The sequence below is a fragment of the Scyliorhinus canicula genome, chromosome 17 (assembly GCF_902713615.1).
Source record: "Scyliorhinus canicula chromosome 17, sScyCan1.1, whole genome shotgun sequence".
Taxonomy (NCBI): Eukaryota; Metazoa; Chordata; class Chondrichthyes; order Carcharhiniformes; family Scyliorhinidae; genus Scyliorhinus; species Scyliorhinus canicula.
The window spans coordinates 113,799,462-113,822,907 of NC_052162.1; the positions used below are offsets into that span (position 1 = coordinate 113,799,462).

The following is a 23,446-nucleotide window of genomic DNA, read 5'->3' on the forward strand; positions in this document are numbered from 1 at the left end:
ATTAGTTTGTCCAATACAACTTCTCCAGTGATGGTATTTAATTGCTCCCTCCGTATTCTTTAGTATTAATGGGATATTCGAAGTACCTTCCACCGTAAAAACTGATGCAAAATATCTGTTTAACTCCTCTGCCATTTCCTTGTTCCCTATAACTGACACAGTGGCATGGAGGCACAATGGTTAGTACTGTTGCTTCACAGCTCCAGGGACCTGGGTTCAATTCCCAGCTTGGGTCACTGTCTGTGCAGAGTCTGCATGTTCTCCCCAAAACTGTGTGGGTTTCCTCCGGGTGCTCCGGTTTCCTCCCACAAGTTCCAAAAGACGTGTTTGTTAGGTGAATTGGACATTCTGAATTCTCCCTCTGTGTACCCAAACAGGGGCCGGAGTGTGGCGACTAGCGGATTTTCACAGTAACTTCATTGCAGTGTTAATGTAAGCCTACTTGTGACAATAATAAAGATGATTATAATAAAGAATATTATTACGCTCTCTCTCAAGATTTATTTTCTAAGGGGCCTCTGTGGAGTTGAGGTTACAATCAGACCAGCCGGGAACTTACTGAATGGTGGAGCAGGCTCGAGGGGCCGAGTGGCTCCTCATTCGGATGTTATCACATCCTTTATAATAGATTGTAGCATTTTCCCTCCAACTGATGTCAGGCTGTGATGGTTCCCTGTTTTCTCTCTCTCTTCATAGCTTCATTTTGCTGTTTAATTTTTGCTTCTTAAAGGAATCTATATTTTATGTAAATAAAATGCGAGCGGTTGCCTGTCTATTGTCTATCGTCATACACAGAACAACAAAGAACAAAGGACAGTACAGCACAGAGCCTGCTCGGATCATGATGTCTGTCTAAACTAAAACCTTCTGTGCTTCCAGGATCTGTATCCGTCTATTCCCATCCTATTCATCGATTCGTCAAGATGCCTTTTAAACGTCGCTATCATCCGTGCTTCCACCACCTCCTCCCACAGCGAGTTCCAGGCACTCGCCACCCTCTGTGTACAAAAACCTCCCTCACACATCTCCTCTAAACTTTGCCCCTCGCACGTTGCCCCTCAAACCTTAAACCTATGTCACCTGGTAATTGACTTTTCCAACCTGGGAAAAAGCTTCTGACTATCCACTCTGTCCGTGCCACTCATAACCTCGTAAACTTTTATCAGGTCGTCCCTCAACTCCGTTGCTCGAGTGAAAACAAACTGAGTTTATCCAACCTCTCCTCATAGCTAATACCCTCCAGGCCAGGCAACATCCTGGTAAACCTCCTCTGTACTCTCTCCAAAGCCTCCACATCCTTTTGGTAATGTGGTGACCAGAATTGTCGGCAATATTCCACGTGTGGCCTAACTAAGGTTCTGTACAGCTGCAGCATGACTTGCCAATTTTTATACTCAATGCCCCGACCAATGAAGACAAGCATGCCGTCTGCCTTCTCCACCTGCGTTGCCACTTTCAGTGATATGTTTATTGTAATTTCCCAATCTACCAGACAACTTGCCCCTCAAACCATGACAGTTTCCTTCTGCGAGAAACACCCAGATAAATTAGGCAAAAGAACCCTGTAACCACCATAGCCCATCTTCATGGCAACATGGCTGCTTTGGGAACTAAATATCTTCCAACGTGCAAACACCTTTTCATTCTGTGCTCCTGGTCAAACTTGGAACCAGGTAATTGCAACGAGGCTCAGAAATGGTCAGCCCACCGGAGGCAGAGGTGTTAGACCGGCCAGTCCAGCAGAAAGAAACCCTCCAATCATCACCATTCACCAGATGTCAGAATGAACAAAATGCAGTCCTGGATATCAGTGAGAGCAGAAACAATAACAACGGAGCCAACATCTGGAATTTATTGTGAACTTGTTGCAGTCACAACAGGTGGGATGAATCACAAAACCCCTCCCCACATTGAGAGCAGATGAATGGCCTCTCCCCAGAATTAATTCGCTAGTGTATCCGTAGTTGGGACGGGTCATTGAATGTCTCCCCTGCTCAGAGCAGGTGAATGGCTGCTTCCAGGTGTGAACTCGCTAGTGTTCCTGCAGGGTGTATGGATATCTGATTCCCTTCTCTCACTAAGAGCAGGTTAACACCTTTCCCCCAGTGTGAACTCGCTGGTGTGTCTGCAGGTGGGATAACCGAGCGAATCCCTTCTTACACTGAGAGCAGGTGAATGGCCTCTCCCCAGTGTGAATTCGTTGGTGTGTCCGCAGGTTCGATGAAGTAGTGAATCCCGTCTCACACTGAGAGCAGGTGAATGGCTTCTCCCCAGTGTGAATTCGCTGATGTATCCGCAGGTTGGTTAACTGAGTGAATCCCTTCTCACACTGAGAGCAGGTGAACGGCTTCTCCCCAGTGTGAACTCGCTGATGTATCTGCAGGTTCGATGAAGTTGTGAATCCCTTCCCACACTGAGAGCAGGTGAATTGCCTCTCCGCAGTGTGAAGTCGCTGGTGTAGCCGGAGGCTCGGTAAAGTAGTGAATCGCTTCTCACACTGAGAGCAGATGAATGGCCTCTCCCCAATGTGAACTTGCTGGTGTGTCCGCAGGTTCGATGACGTAGTGAATCCCTTCTCACACTGAGAGCAGGTGAACAGCTTCTCCCCAGTGTGAACTCGCTGGTGTGTCCGCAGGTTCGATGAAGTAGTGAATCCCTTCCCACACTGAGAGCAGGTGAATGGCTTCTCCCCAGTGTGAAGTCGCTGATGTATCTGCAGGTTGGAAAACTGAGTGAATCCCTTCTCACACTGAGAGCAGGTGAACGGCTTCTCCCCAGTGTGAATTCGCTGGTGTGTCTGCAGGCTGGATAACACAGTGAATCCCTTCTCACACTGAGAGCAGGTGAATGGCCTCTCCCCAGTGTGAACTCGCTGGTGTCTCTGGAGTTGGGGTAACACAGTGAATCCCTTCTTACACTGAGAACAGGTGAATGGCTTTTCCCCAGTGTGAAGTCGCTGATGTATCTGCAGGCTGGATAATCGAGTGAATCCCTTCCCACACTGAGAGCAGGTGAACGGCCTCTCCCCAGTGTGAACCCGTTGATGTCTCTGCAGATAGGATAACTTAGTGAATCCCTTCTCACACTGAGAGCAGGTGAATGGCCTCTCTCCAGTGTGAAGTCGCCGGTGTGACTGCAGGGCGGATAACTGAGCGAATCCCTCCTCACACTGAGAGCAGGTGAATGGCCTCTCTCCAGTGTGAACCCGCTGGTGTTGCTGCAGATCGGATAAAGTAGTGAATCCCTTCCCACACTGAGAGCAAGTGAACGGCCTCTCCGCAGTGTGAACTCGCTGGTGTCTCTGCAGGGTGCATAACACAGTGAATCCCTTCCCACACACAGAGCAGGTGAATGGCCTCTCCCCAGTGTGAATGCGACGATGAATGTCCAGCTGAGATGGAGCCATAAATCCCTTCCCACAGTCCATACATTTCCACCGTTTCTCCATGTTTTGGGTCTCCTCGTGTCTCCCCAGGTTTGACGATCAGTTGAAGCCTGTAAAAGAAAAAAATGGGAAAATATGTCATTTGAAACATGGAAGTCTGGCAATACCTGGATAAGGTACATGAGAGAATGTAGGGAAAAATCCCATGAAGGGTTAACAGCAGCTGCAAAAGAAGGTTTTGAAATGCAGATAGCCTTTATCAAACAGGCATTAAGAAAACAGCTTGTGACTATTCAAGCTGTAAAACTAATGTATGTCTTTTAAGTCACAGCAGATTGAACTTTTAGTTATATGGAAAAAAACAATATTTTGCACCTTCTTTGAAGTTAATTATTTTAGTAAGCAGCTAAAAAAGAATTGCTAGGATTTTCAGTTGAAATGGGTGACAAATGTTTAGGTGTGAAATTCTGCTGACACCAGGTGAATATGGGAAGCTGGAGACAACGTGTCCACGGGAACACAGGTTAGCCCCAGATCGGAGTCAGAGTTCTGAGCTGGGGGCACTATTTGGTAATAAAGCAACTTTAGAAATTACAGAAACCAGATATAACACCCCTCTGGGATCAAAGTACTTTTGAACATCACAAAGGAAACAATATAATCAGAGTTCGATGAGCTGAAGTCATGCTCAATATGAATACAGAGTCGTGTTAGAAATAATTCAGATTAAAGGTACCTTGTTCAATCACGAGTAAAATAAAGTTACTTTACGATGTCATATAAACGTAATAACTGCTAGAAGGAGAATATAAACCGTAAAAAAGGGGACAGCCAGCAGAGAGTCAGCTCTCATAGCTCGGTCATGGGAAGGATATAGCATAGCAACCGAGCAGAACAGCAAATCCATCTGAGGAAGACCAAAAGCTAAAGAAGAGAGATTGTCAAGGTGGACCTGAAGGTCTTTTCAACCAACCAGGAGAATCCAGAGCCAAGATCTTTTTACTTTTCTGTAAAGACAGTGATTGCATCTTTTAAAAGAAAAAATGTAATAATAAAATAACTTAAACGTTTTAACCTGAAACATTGGTTATTACAAAGTCTACTTTACTTACTTAGCAACGTGGGACCAGGCTCGATGCTACTAAGTGGTAAGTAGATGAAATTCTTCGATGAAGATGTGGGTTATACTGGGGGAATAACTTGAAACACTAGTTTGACCCGAATAGCACCCACCTAAGTCTGCAGAGGAGTCAGGGAGTGAGAATCCCTGTTCACCATTTAGAATGTCTTATTGACATTTTTTGGTATGGGGGAATTCTAAGAATAGTGGTGAGTTTTTTTACTTCAAGCTCGTCCACACACAGAACACGTGTACGGTCTCTCCCCGCTGTGAATGGTGCGATGTTTTTTCAGGCTGTGTAACTGGTTAAAGCTCTTTCCACAGTCAGTGCTCTGGAACACTCTCACTCGGGTGTGTGTGTCTCGGTGCTTTTCCAGTCACACTGATGTTTAAAATCTTTTGAAGCTGACAGAACAGACAAACCTTTCTCCTTCTAGATTCAAACTTCGGTGATATTCAGTTCCAAGGAATTGAGAGACTCAGTTAGATTGAGACGTGACGTTTGAGATTTCTGTCTGTAATTCCTCCTCTTCTAATATCCTGTAAAAACAATTTACAAAAGACATCACTGTCAGTACAGGATAGAAATTCAGAACAGACAATTCTAGTTTCTCTGGAACATTCTTTCCTCTCATTCCCCAAAAGGTGTAAATCTCCATCCCACACACTCTCCCTCCATTCTCACTCTGCTGTATCTAATATTCACCCTCCCAATTCTCCTGAAGGTGCTGATTCAGGCTGATTGACAGATCCATGCTCACTGCTTCCTGTCCTGGAAACAGAGACCATTACAAATAGGAGCTGCAATTGGCCAATCGGCCCATCGAGCCTGCTCATCTATTCTGTGGGATCATTGACCGATCTATGTCAGCGACATTCTCCGTGTTATTGACCAGAGGATGGGTGTGGTGACTCAATATCTGTGAGCTCATGAGGCCGAGCTGTAAAACACCGTGAAGAGGCTCGATGATCCGGAGAGAATTCTGAATATTGAGCAAGATGCCTCCTCGGGGAGGTAAGATTTAAATACTTGGCAAACCGACTGAACGGTGTGAGGGGGGGAAAGAGGGTTCCCTCGGGGGGGGGGGGGGGGGGGTCCTGGAGTACTTGGAGAACCACGGATCAGAGAAAGAACATCCGAGTCGTCGGCCTGCCCGGAGGTGTGGAGGGTGAGGCTCCCATTAGGTGCTTCGAGGACCGGCTGCCACGTTTTCTCCAGCTGGATGTGGAGCCTGGGCGTTTCCAATTAGAACGGGCATCGGATCCTGTCTTTGAGGCCGAGGGATAGTTTTCATCCCAGGCCTGGAATCATTCCCTTCCACAACTTGAAAGATCACCAGAGGGTCCTGGAGACGGGTAAGGTGAGGTGGGACCTGGCTCCATGAGGGAGTGAGGATTTCCTTCTTCCAGGACTTTTCGGCAGCCACACAAATGAAGCATCGATGCGTCGATGAAATTTGAAGGGAAATCAAGGTTGCGGGAGTGAATTATGTCGCTTTATCCTGCGACCCTGAAAATTGTATCCGACAACTCCGTCAAGTCTTTCAATAATCCGACTACTGCCTTGGCCATTGTTGAATCCACGATGGGCAAGGATTTGGAGGGATGGTTTGCAGCTCAGACTAACTCAGGCTCTAATCCGGACTCTTTCCCTATCATGGTGTTGTTGTCTGAATTTGTTATCTTTTATCCCGTTGAAGAGAGTTGTTATTCTGTGAGCGCCGATTGAATGTCTTCTTCTCCTTGAGCGTTACAGGGACTCGTATTATCCTATCTCAGTTATGGTATATGTGCCGTGTGCTTATTATCCGTCATCTTTCTTCTATTATCCGAGCATTAATCATGGCAGAACCGAGTGGTGCCATTGCCGAAGGGTGGGTGGTGGTGGATGCAGGTCTTCACGGGTGGGTCTAAAATGTGGGAGGGACATTCACTCCCCATTCCCTTGTTGCCCGTTCTTTTCTTCTTCTCATTTTGGAGAAGGTATCCTGAGGGTAACGACAGTCTGGCCGTGGGGTTAGTCCTCCGGGTCCTCAGTCTTATTGAGGAATGTCCCCTTGGATCTATTGTGGTGCTGATTCTTTTGTATTTTTGTTATTATGGGAGGGTTTATGTGTTGTTGACTTTATCCTACTCTGGTACAGACGGGGCTTTTATCCGTGAAAGGAGCAGTTTGGGGAAACTTTGGTGCCTCTGGTGTAAAGTGAGTTGGAGGAGGGGGGTAATGGCGCACGCCCGATTGTGGTGTGAAAATCTGTTCCTGTTCTCTCTGTCGCCTCACTAATGGCGGCAGTTAATCTGCAGATTTTCTCAGGGAATGTACGGGGCATCCATCACCCTATCAGAAGGAAAAAGATCCTCTCCTTTCTTCAGGAGAAAGTCGACATGGCTTTATTACAGGAAGGGGGGGGGGGGGGGGTCCACCACCTTTTCATCAAGTAGCAGGGGTGTGGAAATCCTTATTAATAAAAATATCACTTTTAAGGTTGAAACCTGCACCAAGGACAAAGGAGGTGGATATGTGATCATTAGAGGTTCGGTGCATGGAGATGTTGTTTCATTAATGAATGTTTATGGACCCCTGAATTACTCCCCGGAGTTCATTACGAAGGTTTCTGTGGATTTAGTAGACTTGTAAGGAGTTGGGTTATGTGGAGAGCTTTACACCCAAAGGGTATAGATTTTACCGTCTTTCCAGCCCCACATCAAAGTCATAATAGAATCAACGACTTTTTTCTGCTGAGGACGATCCCATACTTGGTGTCGACAGAAAACATCGTAATTGTGAACAATGTCCTCATTTCTCTGGAGATCCTACTCGAGGGCTCACCCCCAGGTTAAGAGTGGTGATTTGATGCTTCCCTGATAAGAGTTACGTCATTTCCGACACATTTTGAGGAAGAATTTGAATTATTCCGTTTCTTTAACTTGGCTCCTGGTATTTATCCCTCCATTTCCCCCTGTAGACATCTATAGCTCCTGCCAGTGTGTGTGTGTGTGTGTGTGTGTGTGGGCGGAGGGGGTGATCATTTCTTACGCTGCTAGTAAAAGGTACAGGATGCTGGAGCACCAACGACGTCTGGAGGTTTGTCTGGCAAAGGCCGAGGAGAATTATAAGAAGGCCCCGAGAAGCGATCGCTGAAGGAGGTTAACACGGCAGGAGTGGCTTTGGACCCCCTATTGACTCAGCAGGTCGGGAAGAGGTTGTAGAAGTTTGGGAATAAACCGAGCAAATCCTTGGCATGTAGCACAGTGGTTAGCACTGTTGCTTCATAGCATCAGGGATCCGCATTCCATTCCTGGCTTGGGTCTCTGGTCTATGCAAAGTCTGCACGTTCTCCCCATGTCTGCGTGGGTTTCCTCCAGGTGCTCCAGATTCCTCCCACAAGTCCTGAAAGACATGCTGTTAGGTAGTTTGGACATTCTGAATTCTCCCTCATGGTACCCGAACAGGCACCGGAGTGTGGCGATAGGGGATTTTCACAGTAAGTTCACTGCAGTGTTAATGTCAGCCTAATTGCGACACTAATAAAGATTATTATTATAGCGGATTTGAGGATTTGTTGTCAGATCCATTGGTGGATATGTATTGTCACTCTTTTGACTCGGGGATGCTGCCAGCAACTCTCTGTGACGCTTATATATCTTTGATTCTGAAGACGGGCAAGGACACGGAGGAGTGGACCTCTTATTGGTCAATCCCTCTTTTGAATCTTCACTTCAAACTGCTATCTAAAGTTTTGGTGAGAAGGCTCGAGGACATCCTTCCGACAATTGTGCAGGAGGACCAGACTGGCTTTATCGGGGAAGATTTTCCAGTCACAACTTTGAAAGGTTGCTGAATGTGATTCAAGTTTTTCAGAAATATGCACTGGATGGACTGGTGATCTCTTGGATTGGATTTGTTGATTGTCACGTGTACCGAGGTACAGTGAAGAGTATTTTTCTGCAAGCAGCTCAACGGATCATTAAGTCAGGGGTGGATTAACCATTAAGCAAAATAAGCACGTGCTTAGAGCATCAAGGGAAGGGGGGCACCACAGAAATTTTCCATAGCCGAATTTACCATGGTCCATGGGCCATATGGTGCAGTACTGCAAATGGTGCAGCTGAACCAGGATCCGCAAAAAGGGGCCCCCACATTAAATGAAAAATTACATAGATATATACAATAATAACAAGAGCACTCAGAGAGTGCAGACCTCCTCCAAGGGTTATGAAATCGAAGGGAAAAAAATCCCCTCCCCCCCTCCCCCTCCAAGGGTTATGAAATCGAAGGGGGAAAAAATCCCCCCCCCACCCCCCATAAATGAAAGCAGGGGAAACTTTGTATGCAGTCTGTAAAATTTGTATACAATCTGTACAACGTCAGTGGAAAAGAAACAAACACACACATACTCCGACAAAAACATAACCTCCTTGGCGGAAGTAAAAATAAAGATAATAGTAATGATAGAGGTTAATGATATACATTAATCTTGGGAATACAGCAAAATTAGAATCTGGTAACTGCCCCACAGGTCCACGGAGGCTCCCGTGATCGTTCTTGTCTTTTATTTCCTTTTATTTCCTTTTCTTTTCATGTACTTGTCTTTTATTTCCTTTTCTTTTCATGTACTTAATCATTAAGTACATGAAAAGAAAAGGAAATAAAAGAAAATACATAATACGGCAACACAAGGTACACAATGTAACTACATAAACACCGGCAACAGGTGAAGCCTACAGAGGTGTAGTGTTAATAAGGTCAGTCCATAAGAGGGTCGTTTAGGAGTCTGGTAAAAGCGGTGTACTGAAAGCATTTGCTCAAGTTGAGTGGATTTATCTGGTGTAAACACTGAGAGGCTTCGGGTTGGGTGAGGATTATATCAAGTTGATTCAATTATTATATTAAAGGTAAAGTCACCATAGTCCCAGATGACCAGAGGCTGCTTTCCCCTTTGAGGCGAGGGACAGGTTTGAGAAGGTGGGGCCTTCATGAATAATTTCAGCCGTTAGGGGAATTACACCAACGCTGCTGGCCTCGCTCTGCTTCTCTAACCAGCTGAGGGAAACCAGCCCTCTGTTATATTAGAGGCTGGGCAGCAGCCGGGCTCATGGATGGTTTATATTTGTCGTATTTGAGCTTCAGAGAGTCTCGACAAATAAATGTGTCAAACTGAGGGAGGAAAGGACGAGAGAGAGAGAGCTGGGCCAAGCTTTGCAAAGTCTGCATCCTCCCTGGATTCACTTCCTTTCCCTTCAATTGCTGCAAGTGACCAATTGAAGGTGAGAATGAGATAAGAAATGGAAAGGGGGAGAAAAGAAAGTGTTTTACTCACAGATGTTGGAGAAAGGAAGAAGCTTCCGTCTCACTGAAGCTCAATCGTCACTCACACAAACCCCGCGCTCTGATTGGCTGGAGGACCAGAGACCTTCCGGTCCTCCAATACTTCAATTGGTCAACACCTCAGCAGGAAAGATAGTGGGCGGGCTCTCGTTCACACATGCGCAGTCCCGGGGGGGCCCCGCGGAGATCACCGAGCGGTTCCTCGCTCTGGCCGGAGCCGTCAGATTTCCAGCAGGTACACGTGCAGGCAGAGGGCGAACAAAGGGTCGGGTCGGGCCTCCCGAGTCTGCGCCTGCGCACTGCAATCCGGAGACGACACCCGGAATAGCGTGATTCCTATTGGTTGATTCAGGCAGGGCGCCATTGTGATGTCACAAAGCGGAAGTTGGATGAAATCTCCCCCTGTCTCCAACATCTGTGAGTAAAACACTGTCTTTTCTCCCCCTTTCCATTTCTTTTCTCATTCTCACCTTCAATTGGTCACTTGCAGCAACTGAAGGGAAAGGAAGTGAATCCAGGGAGGGTGCAGACTCTGCAAAGCTTGACCCAGGTCTCTCTCTCTCTCTCTTAAGGACGTTGACATCCTTTGCTCCCTCAGCTTGACACATTTATTTGTCTGGCTTAAATGATGGCCTCTTTCCCAATGTTCACAATTAAAGGGCTGGTTTGCCCAAGAGATGGCTGACATTTAAGGGGACTACAAATAATATCGTCCCGCAATATGCCTGGTGTTATAAATTGCAGATTTTTTGATTATTGATAGTTGTGTAATCAAGTATATTTATTATTATTTCCAGTTGTGCAATATAGTTCTGTCACTACGTTATACATTTCAAGTCATCAGTTCCCTCAGAGGGTTGTTAGTCTCTGGATTTCTCTTACACAGGGACCAGTGGAGTCTGGGAGTCACTGAATATATTCACGGATGAGTTGGACAGATTTTTATTTTGTTATGGTTTTTTAACCATTTTTTAAATAATGAATGGAACAGAGTAACAGGAAAATTGGTGGGAAATGGGCACAGAAGAGAACAAGAGATATTGCCGCATAAATACAAGGAACACATTGCAGAATTAATTTGTACCAGGATATTTTAGAGATCAGAGACACTATGTGAAATGCCAGATCAATTGAACAACCAGCTAACAGGTTAACACAGTGAGTGGGGAAAGATTATACAAAAACAGATTATACAATGCACACCCCAAAATATTACAAAATAGACTAACAGCATAATCGAATTAAAATGAAGAACACAACATAGATGACATAGAATTCCGATAGTGCAGAAGGCCATTCACTCCTCAGGTGTGCACTGAGCCTCAGAAAAAGCACTCCACTGAGGCCTACTCCCCACCCTATCCCCGTAACCTCGTGCATCGATCATGGCCAACCCGCCTAACCTACATATCTTTGGATATTAGGGGCAATTTAGCAATACCAATCCACTTTAGCTACACATCTTTGGACTGTGGGAGAAATTCGGATCACCCGGAGGAAACATGGAGAATGTGCAAACGCCACACAGACAGCCACTCAAGGAATCAAACCTGGGTCCCTGGCAGCAGTGCTAAATACTGTACCCCACTCCCGGCCTAAGTTGAATTTAATTTACTGATGGAAAGCCCAGGAGGAGTGAGTCTGCCGGACGAAGTCAAAAATGGCCCACAGAGATGGGATGGTCTCCCGCTTTCCCTGGCGGGAGGGTGCAGATGATCAAGGTGAATGTACTGCCCAGGATCCTCTTCCTATTTGGATCCTGACCGATCTACATCCCTAAGGCCTTTTTCCATTCAATAGATAAGATGATTATGGCGTGTGGGTGTCAGCGTCATGGGGAATGCATACAACAATCAAACCCACGCTCTCACCCCCTTGCCAGAGTCATAATTACATTCAGTCACCTCCTGATGTTACTGGAGAGCCATCTCCCCTTCACAAAATCCGTTTGATCCTCAGAAACCACCACTGGCACACAGCCCTCCTACCTACATGGCAACACTTTCACCAGGGCCTTCATGTCCGTGTTTAACAGTGAAATGGGCCTGTAGGACACACACTCTGGTGGGTACTTCTTTTCTGAGATCAATGTCTGCACCAACGTAGCCGACAGATCTCCCTCTTCCACCCCCTCACTAAACACACAACAACTGGGGAGGGGCAACTCCGTCATAAACTGCTTAGAAAATTCCACCGGAAAGCCATCGCCTACCCCGCCTTCATCCTGCCAATACACTCCATTACCTCCCTTAACCCCAATGGCTCCTCCAGTGCTGGCCTCTACCCCTCCAACTCCGGGAACTCCATCCCATCCAGGAACTGCCCACACCCGCCACCTCCCCCACCGACTCGGCCCTATACAGCCCCTGGTAGAAGGCCTTCAACACCTCATTTATCCTTTTGGGCCCAATACCACCTCCCCCTTCGCCGCCTTCACCTGCAGAATTTCCCTTGACGCTGCCTGATACTGCAGCTGGTGGACCAGCCTACACCTTGCCTTCTCCCCATGCTCACACTGCAGCCCCCAAACCCTCTGCAGCTGCCCACCACCCTACCCATCGTCAATCGGCCAAACTGCCCCTGCAACGTCTTCCTTTCTGCCAACAATTCCTTCGTGGGGTCCACCTCCACTACCTCATCCAGTAACCACCGGTGCTCCTCTCTTCTCACCCTCTCCCTGTCGGCTTTAAATGAAGTGATTTCTCCCCGGATACCGGCCTCCCACAACATGGCATCCGACACCTCCCTGATCAGGTTGAGCTCAGCCTAGTTCTTAATCGCTCCTCTCGCCTTCCCACAGAATTTCTTATCAGCCAAAAGCCGAGAATTCATCCTCCACCCCGGTCTCTGCACCTGTCCCGATCAAAGCCTCACACCTAACCAGTGCGGTGATGGTCCGAGATCATGATTCCAGTCCGACCATCGCCATCAGCACCGACCGGCTCACTACAAAAAAATCAATCCTGGAATACACCCTATACACATGCGAGAAGAAGGAATATTCCCTCTCTCCCGGGTTCACGAACCTCCACCGATACACCATCCCCATCCTTTCCAGAACCTTCAGAGCTCTTTCATCATTCTCGACCTTCCCATCGACTTAGGGCTCGACCTCCCCGACCCCCCCCCCCCCCATCCCCACACTGAACCGGGCCCAACCAAGATGGCTCCCCCACCCTGCCCAGAACCAAACCCATCCTCCATACCTCCCACCTCGCCGTACCCCCTCCCATCCCTTACTCCCCCTCCTCCCACACTGGCTAACCCCCCCCGCTTCACTACACTTCCGTTCACTGGCATTACCTGCTACCGTGGCGACTGCACCCAAAGGCCACCCCCAACAACTCCCCCATCCCCTCCCCACACACAACCCGCATTGACCTTGCGTAGAAAGGTGGCCGCGTGCAACAAGCACCGGACTACATAGATCACCCAAAGTCTGGCTGGGTACTGCACCCCGAATCGGACCTTTCGCTGATATGGCACTGCCTTGGCCTTGTTGAACCACGCTCGCCTCCTGGTCAGCTCCGCTCCAATGTCCTGACATGTCCTGATTCGGTTTGCCTCCCATTCACAGTCCTGCTGTGCTCTGGCCCACCGCAGGGTCTTTTCTTTGTCCTGGAACTTGTACATCCGCACAATCATTGCCCACGGCGGCTCCCCCACTCTCAGCTTCTGCCTCAGGGACCAATGGGCCTGATCCACCTCTGGGGCCTTGTCCAACACCTTCTCCTCCACCAACTTGGCCAGCATCCTGGCAACGTAGCTCGGAGCACTCATTCCCTCCACTCCCTCTGACAGACCCATAATCCACAGATTTTACCACCTGGACCTGTTCTCCTGCTCCTCCACCTTAGACCACAGCGACTTACACAACTCCCCCAGGATTACCACCTCTGCCTTGAACAGCACAATACGGTCACTCTGATCGGTCCCCACCTTCTCCACTTCGTGGATCATCACCCTCTGCATCTCGAGGCACTTTCCCACCATTCCAGGGTCCCGCAAAGAGGTGCCACTGCCCCCTGAATCGCCTCGACCAGTCGCTGTGCATTCCCTTCCTCTGCTGCCCAAACTCCTCTTTTTTTAAAAATATTTCTTATTCTCCTTTTTCACATTTTCTCCCAAATTTGCATCCAACAATAATCAGTAACGAATATCATGTCAATCCCCATATCAATAACAACGATCCCATCCTCCCACCAAAGCCCAGACATTAGCCCACATGCTATCATAAACAGATGACAAAGAGGAATCAGGAATCACCCATAGTCACCATTAACACCTACAGTCCTCCCCCCGCCCCCCCCCCCAACCCTCCCAGCCCCCCTAATGTTCAATGTGATCCAATTCTCGAAAGTGCATAATGAATAACGCCCATGAATTGTAGAACCCGTCCATCCTTCCCCTCAGTTCAAATTTGACCTTTTCAAGCGTTATGAATTCCAGCAGGTCCCCCCGCCATGCCAGGGCACAGGGTGGAGAGGTTGATCTCCACCCCAACAGGATCTGCCTTTGGGCGATCAACGAGACAAAGGCTACAAGATCTGCCTCCTGTTTCCAACCTCGGCTGGTCCGACACCCCGAATATGGCCTCCCGAGTGCCCGGGTCCAGTTTCACGAGCATCACTTTAGAGATTACCCTAAACACCTCCTTCCAGTAATCCTCCAGCTTTGGACAGGACCAAAACATATCAATGTGATTTGCGGGGCCCCCCCGCAACATTTGCCGAAACTCCTCTTTAATGAAGCTCATCAGTTGCTCCATCTGCAGTTTTCCCGTCGACAACGACCCTCCCCCCTCCTCCCTAACTGGCCTAGCGCCAGGAGTCTCCCCAACTCTTTCACCAGCTCTTTACCTATCTTCAGTCGGGTCTGATAGCCCATAAACATGCCCATCCAGGGGAGATCCTCCTGCCCTGCACCCTCCGCTCCACTTTACTGCTGAATGTACCCGGAACTCGGGCAAAAAGGGACAAAGCCAACACCTTCGAGCAGGAGCCGCCCTGTGTGCGCCCACTCACTCCATGGCTGCTACTGGAAGTCCATGATGCGCCTTTTCTAATTGGAAACACCCAGGCTTCACATCCAGCTTGAGAAAACGTGGCAGCCGGTCCTTGAAGAACCTAATGGGAGCCTCACCCTCCACACCTTCTGGCAGGCCGACAACTCGGATGTTCTTTCTCTGACCCCGGTTCTCCAAATCCTCCAGGACCTCCGCCACGTCACTCGGCCGGTTTCCAAGAATTGAATTCTTGCCTCCGCCGAGGAAGCACCTTGCTCGACATTCAGGATTCTCTCCTCCGGATCATTGAGACACTTCATGGTGTTTTACAGCTCAGCCTCATGAGCTCACAGATATTGAGTCAGCTCACTCAGCCTCTGGTCAATAACACGGAGAATGTCGGCAGTCATCATTTTCACCGCCTCCGAGAGAGCCCCAGAGAGCGCGGGGTCGAGAGACATCCTGAGGGTCAGGCCGCCATGTTGAAAAGGCGGCTCCACTCCCACTGAATCCACCTGCACTCTTAGCGATGGATGTTTTGACGTTTTTCAGCATAATCCCACCAACCCCAATCCCAATCCCGAAGCCTTCCAGGGACATGGACAACAAATATTAATTGAAGGATGAGGTAGATGAGTGCCAGGCAATCAGGATAAATGATGGATTCTATGCGAGTGGCACCAGAACCTGCGGAAAAGCAGCTACTCCCCCACCCACCTCGTGTGGATCCCCCCAGACAGATTTCTGATTGATGAGGGAGTCGAGGGTTCTGGGGAACAGGCAGGAAAATGGAGATGAGGGAGGGATTTCTTCACATGAGGATGTGGTGCTGCTTTGGAATTCTTAGAATGTTAGAATTCCTACAGTGCAGAAGGAGGCCATTCGGCCCATCGAGCCTGCATGGATCCATATCCCACCCTATCCCTGCAGCCCCACACTCTAACCTGCACATCCCTGGACACTAGGGGGCAATTTAGCACAGCCAATCCACTTACCCCGTACATCTGGGAGAACCCAGAGCACCCGGAGGAAACCCATGCAGACACGGGGAGAACGTACAAACTCCACACAGACATTGACCCAAGGCTGGAATTGAACCCAGGACCCTGGCATTGCGAGGCCGCAGTACTAACCACTGTGCTACCGTGCTTCCCCAATTCTCTACCCCAGAGGATTGTGGGGCCTCGGTCATCAAATATTTTCAAGACAGAGATTGACAGGTTTCTAGATATTGAAGATATCGGGGGATAGTGTGGGAAAATGGTGCTGAGGTAAATCGGACAATGATCCCATTGAATGGTTGAGCAGGCTCGATGGGCCAAATGGCCGACTGCAGCTCCTATTTGTTATGGTCTCTGTGCCCAGGAGTGAGAATGGAGGGAGAGTGTGTGGGATGGAGATTTACAGCTTTTGGGGAATGAGGGAGGAAAGAATGTTCCATAGAAACTAGAATTGGCTGTTTATGAATTTCGATCCTGTACTGACTGATGATTCCTTTTCAGGAGATTAGAAGAGGAGGAATTACAGACAGAAATCGCAAATGTCACATCTGGGATCTGTCAGAGTCACTTGATTCCTTGGACCTGAATATCATCGGCCTTTGAATCTAGAAGGAGAAATGTTTGCTGGATCTGTCAGCATCAAAACATTTTAAACATCAGTGTGACTGGAAAAGCACCGAGACACACACACCCGAGTGAGAGTGTTCCAGAGCACTGACTGTGGAAAGAGCTTTAACCAGTTACACAGCCTGAAAAAACATCACACCATTCACAGCGGGGAGAGACCGTACATGTGTTCTGTGTGTGGCCAAAGCCTCAACTGATTGTCCAACCTGGAGAGACACGAGGAGACCCAAAATTTGGAGAAACCATGGAAATGTGGGGATTGTGGGAAGAGATACAGTTTCCCATCAAGGCTCGAAGCTCATCGACACATTCACACTGGGGAGAGGCCGTTCACCTGCTCTGTGTGTGGGAAGGGATTCGTTCAGTTATCCAACCTGAAGTCACATCAACAAATTCACACTGGGGAGAAGCCATCCACCTGCTCTCAGTGTAGGAAGGGATTCACTCAGTTATCCAGCCTACGGAAACACCAACGAGTTCACACTGGGGAGAAGCCATTCACCTGCTCTCAGTGTGGGAAGGAATTCAGAGATTCGTCCAACCTGCGAACACACCAGCGAGTTCACTTGGGGGAGAAGCCGTTCACCTGCACTGAGTGTGGGAAGGGATTCTGTGTTTCATCACAGCTGCTGAGACACCAGCGAGTTCACACTGGGGAAAGGCCGTTCACCTGTTCTGTGTGTGGGAAGGGATTCACTCGGTCATCCTATCTGTTGAAACACCAGCGAGTTCACAAGTGATGACAGGAATTAGATTCTGCTGTTATTGCTGCTGTTAATCACATCCAGGACTGAACCATGTTCATTCTGACAGTGAATGAAGTGGGAGGGTTTCTTTCTGCTGGACTGGCCCGTTTCACTGGGTTTGCTTCCAGTGGGCTGATGCTCTTTGAGCCTGGGAGAGCACATATCCACTGAAATGATCCACAGAAGCTGAAGAAGGACATTTAATTTATTACTGGATAGTAAAGAGCATTTATCCCCCCACTACAGACAGATATAACATAAATACAGAAAGAACTGGAAAAACGCAGCAGGTCTGGCAGCATCTGTGGAGAGAGAAACAGAGTTAATGTTTCACGTCTAATGTAACTCTACTTCTGAACTAAAGAGAGGGAGAAATGTGATGGGTTTGATGCTGGTGAGAAAGGGGGACGGTCAGACAGAACAAAAGGGAAAGTCAGTGACTTTTCTAGTCAGCAATAACCATGAGAGTAATGGAAGGCGATAGAGGTAAAAGGATTAAATAAGAACCCATTAAGAATAATTAACTATAATCATATTAAGGATATTAGGGGCTGGTTTAGCACAGGGCTAAATCGCTGTCTTTGAAAGCAGACCAAGGCAGGCCAGCAGCACGGTTCAATTCCTGTACCAGCATCCCTGAACAGGTGCCGGAATGTGGTGAATAGGGGCTTTTCACAGTAACTTCATTTGAAGCCTATTTGTGACAATAAGTGATTTTCATTCATATCATTTCAGCATTACTTGAGTGTAACAATAGCTGGGAATCCACTAAGGGTTAATCCAGATCATACACTTTAATTTCTTAAGTTTCACATCTGCAAGGTCAGTGACGTCAACTAGCTAAAAGGCCCCATTGTATCGTAAGAACTGGTGCTGCTGTCCTAAAAACGATTAGTCCAGTTTCTATGGTAACAGCCAGTCTAGGGTGATAATGCCTTTACGAAAACTGTGTTTTTCAATTAATGTTAGATGCAGGTGTGGATATTTTGCAAAATTGGCAAGCGATGGAATCGGAAATTTGCATCGATACATTTAAATGCAAATAATATTAAATTGAGGGACAGACATTTTGGCTGAATTGAGGAAATTATAAATTAGTTAAAGCCAATCAGAAGTAAAAAGAAGGCGAGACATTAAGATAATAATCTCCTTAAAAATCACTTACCGAGATGGAAAAACTCATCCTGGGATCACCCCATCTATATTTCTGAAACCTATTTCCTTTGCTGCTTGCTTCTGCTAATCACCATCTTTCTTTTGTTTAAATTACTTAGTAATTTTATCCTGTGTATTATGCTTTGAAGAATTACCATGATCTGCAATTGAATGAAAACTCACTACTGTATTCGCTAAAGATAATCAATCTGACTAGCTTGCTACAGGGCTAGTTGGAAACTTTTTACATTTTGTATTGAAAATAAGTTTACCAGTGGCACAGCTGACAAATAAAGTACAAGGGGACTTTGCCAAAAAGCACAGACTTGATCTCTGTCATTTGAGAACTGAGAAGGAATAACTGATATCCAGGGTTCCATTTGTCAGGGATTGGTTAGAGGGTGGGTGAGATTAAATGTGAAAAAATGTCCTGGAACAAAAGGCAAAGGGAGAGGTAATGGTTGTGGTAAAGAAACAAAGCATTGGTCCAGAGTCAGTGTTAATGGCAGAATAAAGGACAGCTCTGTCTGGAAGTAAAAAACATGAAGACAAGATGCAGACTGGCACTCGGCAAAAAAACAGATCAAAATGGAGGAGAGAGTTCAGGGTGTGAAGTTGTTGATCTCAATGTTGAGCCCAGAAGGCTGTAAAGTGCCTCATGGGAAGATGAGGGGCTGTTTGTCCAGCTTGTGTTGGGCTTCTCCGGAACATTGCAGCAGGCCGAGGACAGGAATGTGAGGCTGGGGGACTCAGTGACGTATTTAGGAGAGGGGGACACACGGGTTCTAAATATAGGTTTGAGGCACAGCGGCCGCTGACGGGAACTTCCAAACCCACCAACCTGACTGGGGAAGATACAAACCCACCGGAAATACCCAGGAAGGAATAAAACAAGAAAGGTGCGATTACTCTTCAGATTCCGAGGTGTTGCAGGGTTCGGTAAGTAACAAGGTGGTGAGGGCGGCTCTCCCTCTCCCCTGCCGAATATGTTGCCGATGGCGACGATATTGGCCGTATTGTGGTGGCCGGATTAGAGAAACATCATCAAAACTTGGCGGTGGGATTAAGGAAATCGGTCGAGGAGGCCCCGGCTCATATCTCTGCAAAATGGGAAAATCTGAGTAAAATCCTGGAAACACGTGGTGCCACAGAGAAAAGCTGGGAACAGCCTCTCCGATTATACTGATCGGATCGTAACAGCCTCTCCGACCGTACTGATCGCATCGTAACAGCCTCTCCGACCGTACTGATCGGATCATAACAGCCTCTCCAACCACACTGATCGGATCGTAACAGCCTCTCCGACCATACTGATCGGATCGTAACATCCTCTCCGATCATACTGATCGGATCGTAACAGCCTCTCCGACCACACTGATCAGATCGTAACAGCCTCTCCGACCGTACTGATCGGATCGTAACAGCCTCTCCGACCACACTGATCGGATCGTAACAGCCTCTCCGACCATACTGATCGGATTGTAACAGCCTCTCCGACCGCACTGATCGCATCGTAACAGCCTCTCCGACCACACTGATCAGATCACAACAGCCTCTCCGACTGTACTGATCGGATCATAACAGCCTCTCCGACCACACTGACCGGATCGTAACAGCCTCTCCGACCACACTGATCGCATCGTAACAGCCTCTCCGACCACACTGATCACATCGTAACAGCCTCTCCGACCATACTGATCGGATCGTAACAGCCTCTCCGACCATACTGATTGGATCGTAACAGCCTCTCCGACCATACTGATCGGATCGTAACAGCCTCTCCGACCATACTGATCGGATCGTAACAGCCTCTCCGACAGCACTGATCGCATCGTAACAGCCTCTCCGACCGTACTGATCGGATCATAACAGCCTCTCCAACCACACTGATCGGATCGTAACAGCCTCTCCGACCATACTGATCGGATCGTAACAGCCTCTCCGATCATACTGATCGGATCGTAACAGCCTCTCCGACCACACTGATCAGATCGTAACAGCCTCTCCGACCGTACTGATCGGATCGTAACAGCCTCTCCGACCACACTGATCGGATCGTAACAGCCTCTCCGACCATACTGATCGGATTGTAACAGCCTCTCCGACCGCACTGATCGGATCGTAACAGCCTCTCCGACCACACTGATCGGATCGTAACAGCCTCTCCGACCATACTGATCGGATCGTAACAGCCTCTCCGACCGTACTGATCGGATCGTAACAGCCTCTCCGACCACACTGATTGGATCGTAACAGCCTCTCCGACCACACTGATCGGATCGTAACAGCCTCTCCGACCACACTGATCGGATCGTAACAGACTCTCCGACCATACTGATCGGATCGTAACAGCCTCTCCGACCATACTGATCGCATCGTAACAGCCTCTCCGACCACACTGATCGGATTGTAACAGCCTCTCCGACCGTACTGATCAGATCGTAACAGCCTCTCCGACCGTACTGATCGCATCGTAACAGCCTCTCCGACCGTACTGATCGGATCATAACAGCCTCTCCGACCACACTGATCGGATCGTAACAGCCTCTCCAACCACACTGATCGGATCGTAACAGCCTCTCCGACCATACTGATCGGATCGTAACAGCCTCTCCGATCATACTGATCGGATCGTAACAGCCTCTCCGACCACACTGATTGGATCGTAACAGCCTCTCCGACCACACTGATCGGATCGTAACAGCCTCTCCGACCATACTGATCGGATCGTAACAGCCTCTCCGACCGTACTGATCAGATCGTAACAGCCTCTCCGACCGTACTGATCGCATCGTAACAGCCTCTCCGACCGTACTGATCGGATCATAACAGCCTCTCCGACCACACTGATCGGATCGTAACAGCCTCTCCGACCACACTGATCGGATCGTAACAGCCTCTCCGACCATACTGATCGGATCGTAACAGCCTCTCCGATCATACTGATCGGATCGTAACAGCCTCTCCGATCATACTGATCGGATCGTAACAGCCTCTCCGACCACACTGATTGGATCGTAACAGCCTCTCCGACCACACTGATCGGATCGTAACAGCCTCTCCGACCACACTGATTGGATCGTAACAGACTCTCCGACCATACTGATCGGATCGTAACAGCCTCTCCGACCATACTGATAGCATCATAACAGCCTCTCCGACCACACTGATCGGATCGTAACAGCCTCTCCGACCACACTGATCGCATCGTAACAGCCTCTCCAACCATACTGATCAGATTGTAACAGCCTCTCCGACCGTACTGATCAGATCGTAACAGCCTCTCCGACCATACTGATCGGATCGTAACAGCCTCTCCGACCGTACTGATCGGATCATAACAGCCTCTCCGACCACACTGATCAGATCGTAACAGCCTCTCCAACCACACTGATCGGATCGTAACAGCCTCTCCGACCATACTGATCGGATCGTAACAGCCTCTCCGATCATACTGATCGGATCGTAACAGCCTCTCCGATCATACTGATCGGATCGTAACAGCCTCTCCGACCATACTGATCGGATCGTAACAGCCTCTCCGACCACACTGATTGGATCGTAACAGCCTCTCCGACCACACTGATCGCATCGTAACAGCCTCTCCGACCATACTGATCGGAGTGTAACAGCCTCTCCGACCATACTGATCAGATCGTAACAGCCTCTCCGATCATACTGATCGGATCGCAACAGTCTCTCCGACCGTACTGATCGGATCGTAACAGCCTCTCCGACCGTACTGAGCGGATCGTAACAGCCTCTCCGACCATACTGATCGGGTCGTAACAGCCTCTCCGACCATACTGATCGGATCGTAACAGCCTCTCCGACCATACTGATCGGATCGTAACAGCCTCTCCGACCGTACTGATTGGATCACATCAATAGAAACCAGGCTGACGTACAAATGTCTAACAGGATTAGACAGGGTAGATTCAGAAAGAATGTTCTCGATGGTGGGGGAGTCCAGAACTGGAGGTCATAATTTGAGGATAAGGGATGGTAAACCTTTTAGGACTGAGGCGAGGGGAAATTTCTTCACCCAGAGACTGGTGAATCTTTGCAATTCACTATCACAGTAAATAGTTGAGGCCAAAACGTTGTGTAATTTCAAGAAGTAATTAGATACAGTTCTTGGGGCTGAAGGGATCAATGGATATGGAGGGAAAGCTCAGGGTATTCACAGAATTATAGAATTTACAGTGCGGAAGGAGGCTATTCGGCCCATCGAGTCTGCACTGGCCCTTGGTAAGAGCACCCCACTTAAGCCCACACCTCCAACCTATCCCTGTAACCCCACCCTCTATCTTCTCTTGCAGACCCACTATTCTGACATTCTTCCACCTGGACCGGTTTTCCTGGTCCTCCACTTTCCCTCTTAGGCTCCCTTGGGCCGTCACCAACCTCCTCACCTCCGTTTCCAGAGCTTCGACCCTGTCGTTCTGGTCCGAGGCAGCTTTCTCCAACTCCAGGATTGTTTTCTCCTGTGCCTCCACCTTCCTTCCCAGGCCTTTGATGGTTCGCTGCATTGGGTTTGTCGCCTCCGACATCACCTTCATCATCGTGTGGAGCTCCATCCTGATCACCTTCATGGCATTTAGCTCTCTTTCCAGCACCATTCTCCATTAGTCCCCCTGAGTGTGTGTGGGGGGGGGGGGGGGGGGGGGGGGGTCGCTGCGTCCTGCTCCGCTGTTCGGTTCACCGGCTTTTCCCCCTCCTGGTTCGCCTGAACCTCCGCCTCGCCTCGTGTGGCCTCCTGTCTGTGCACCCGCAGTTCCTGCCCCTTTCCTTCGCTGCTGCTCCTAATATCTCGCCATCCCATCTGTTTGTTGCTCCCAGGCATGTTCCTTCCTTGCGTCTTTCACCCTTGGATGGATTTTGGTGGGCTTTTAAGCCAGAATTCCGATAAATTGCCTCTGTTGGGTTTGTTTGGGAGGAGAGCCACCTGATGTGTGTCCGCTCAGCACATCGCCACCACCAGAAGTCTTGCCCCTATTGAACTTGATAATCAGCCATGATCATAATGAATGGTGGAGCAGCTCGAAGGGCTGAATGGCCTCCTCCTGCTTCTATTT

General features: G+C 48.5%; 1 protein-coding gene and 1 long non-coding RNA gene across 2 annotated transcripts in view; one reads left to right on the plus strand and one right to left on the minus strand.

Annotated features, from left to right (window-relative positions):
• LOC119952151 (oocyte zinc finger protein XlCOF6-like) overlaps positions 1 to 9,944 on the minus strand; it is a 47,377-nt gene extending 37,433 nt beyond the window's left edge. Inside the window, exons 1-3 of the mRNA XM_038775741.1 lie at positions 9,827 to 9,944; positions 4,929 to 5,045; positions 2,142 to 3,495 (exon numbers count right to left, since the gene is read on the minus strand). Of these exons, the coding sequence (XP_038631669.1) occupies positions 2,142 to 3,448 (1,307 nt within the window). The 5' untranslated portion in view covers positions 3,449 to 3,495; positions 4,929 to 5,045; positions 9,827 to 9,944. The remainder of the gene's footprint in view (positions 1 to 2,141; positions 3,496 to 4,928; positions 5,046 to 9,826) is intronic.
• Positions 9,945 to 9,990: 46 nt separating this feature from the next.
• LOC119952252 lies at positions 9,991 to 16,764 on the plus strand. The gene is made up of 2 exons (XR_005457791.1): positions 9,991 to 10,251; positions 16,342 to 16,764. It is a non-coding gene; the product is annotated as an uncharacterized LOC119952252 (long non-coding RNA).
• The last annotated feature ends 6,682 nt before the right edge of the window (positions 16,765 to 23,446 follow it).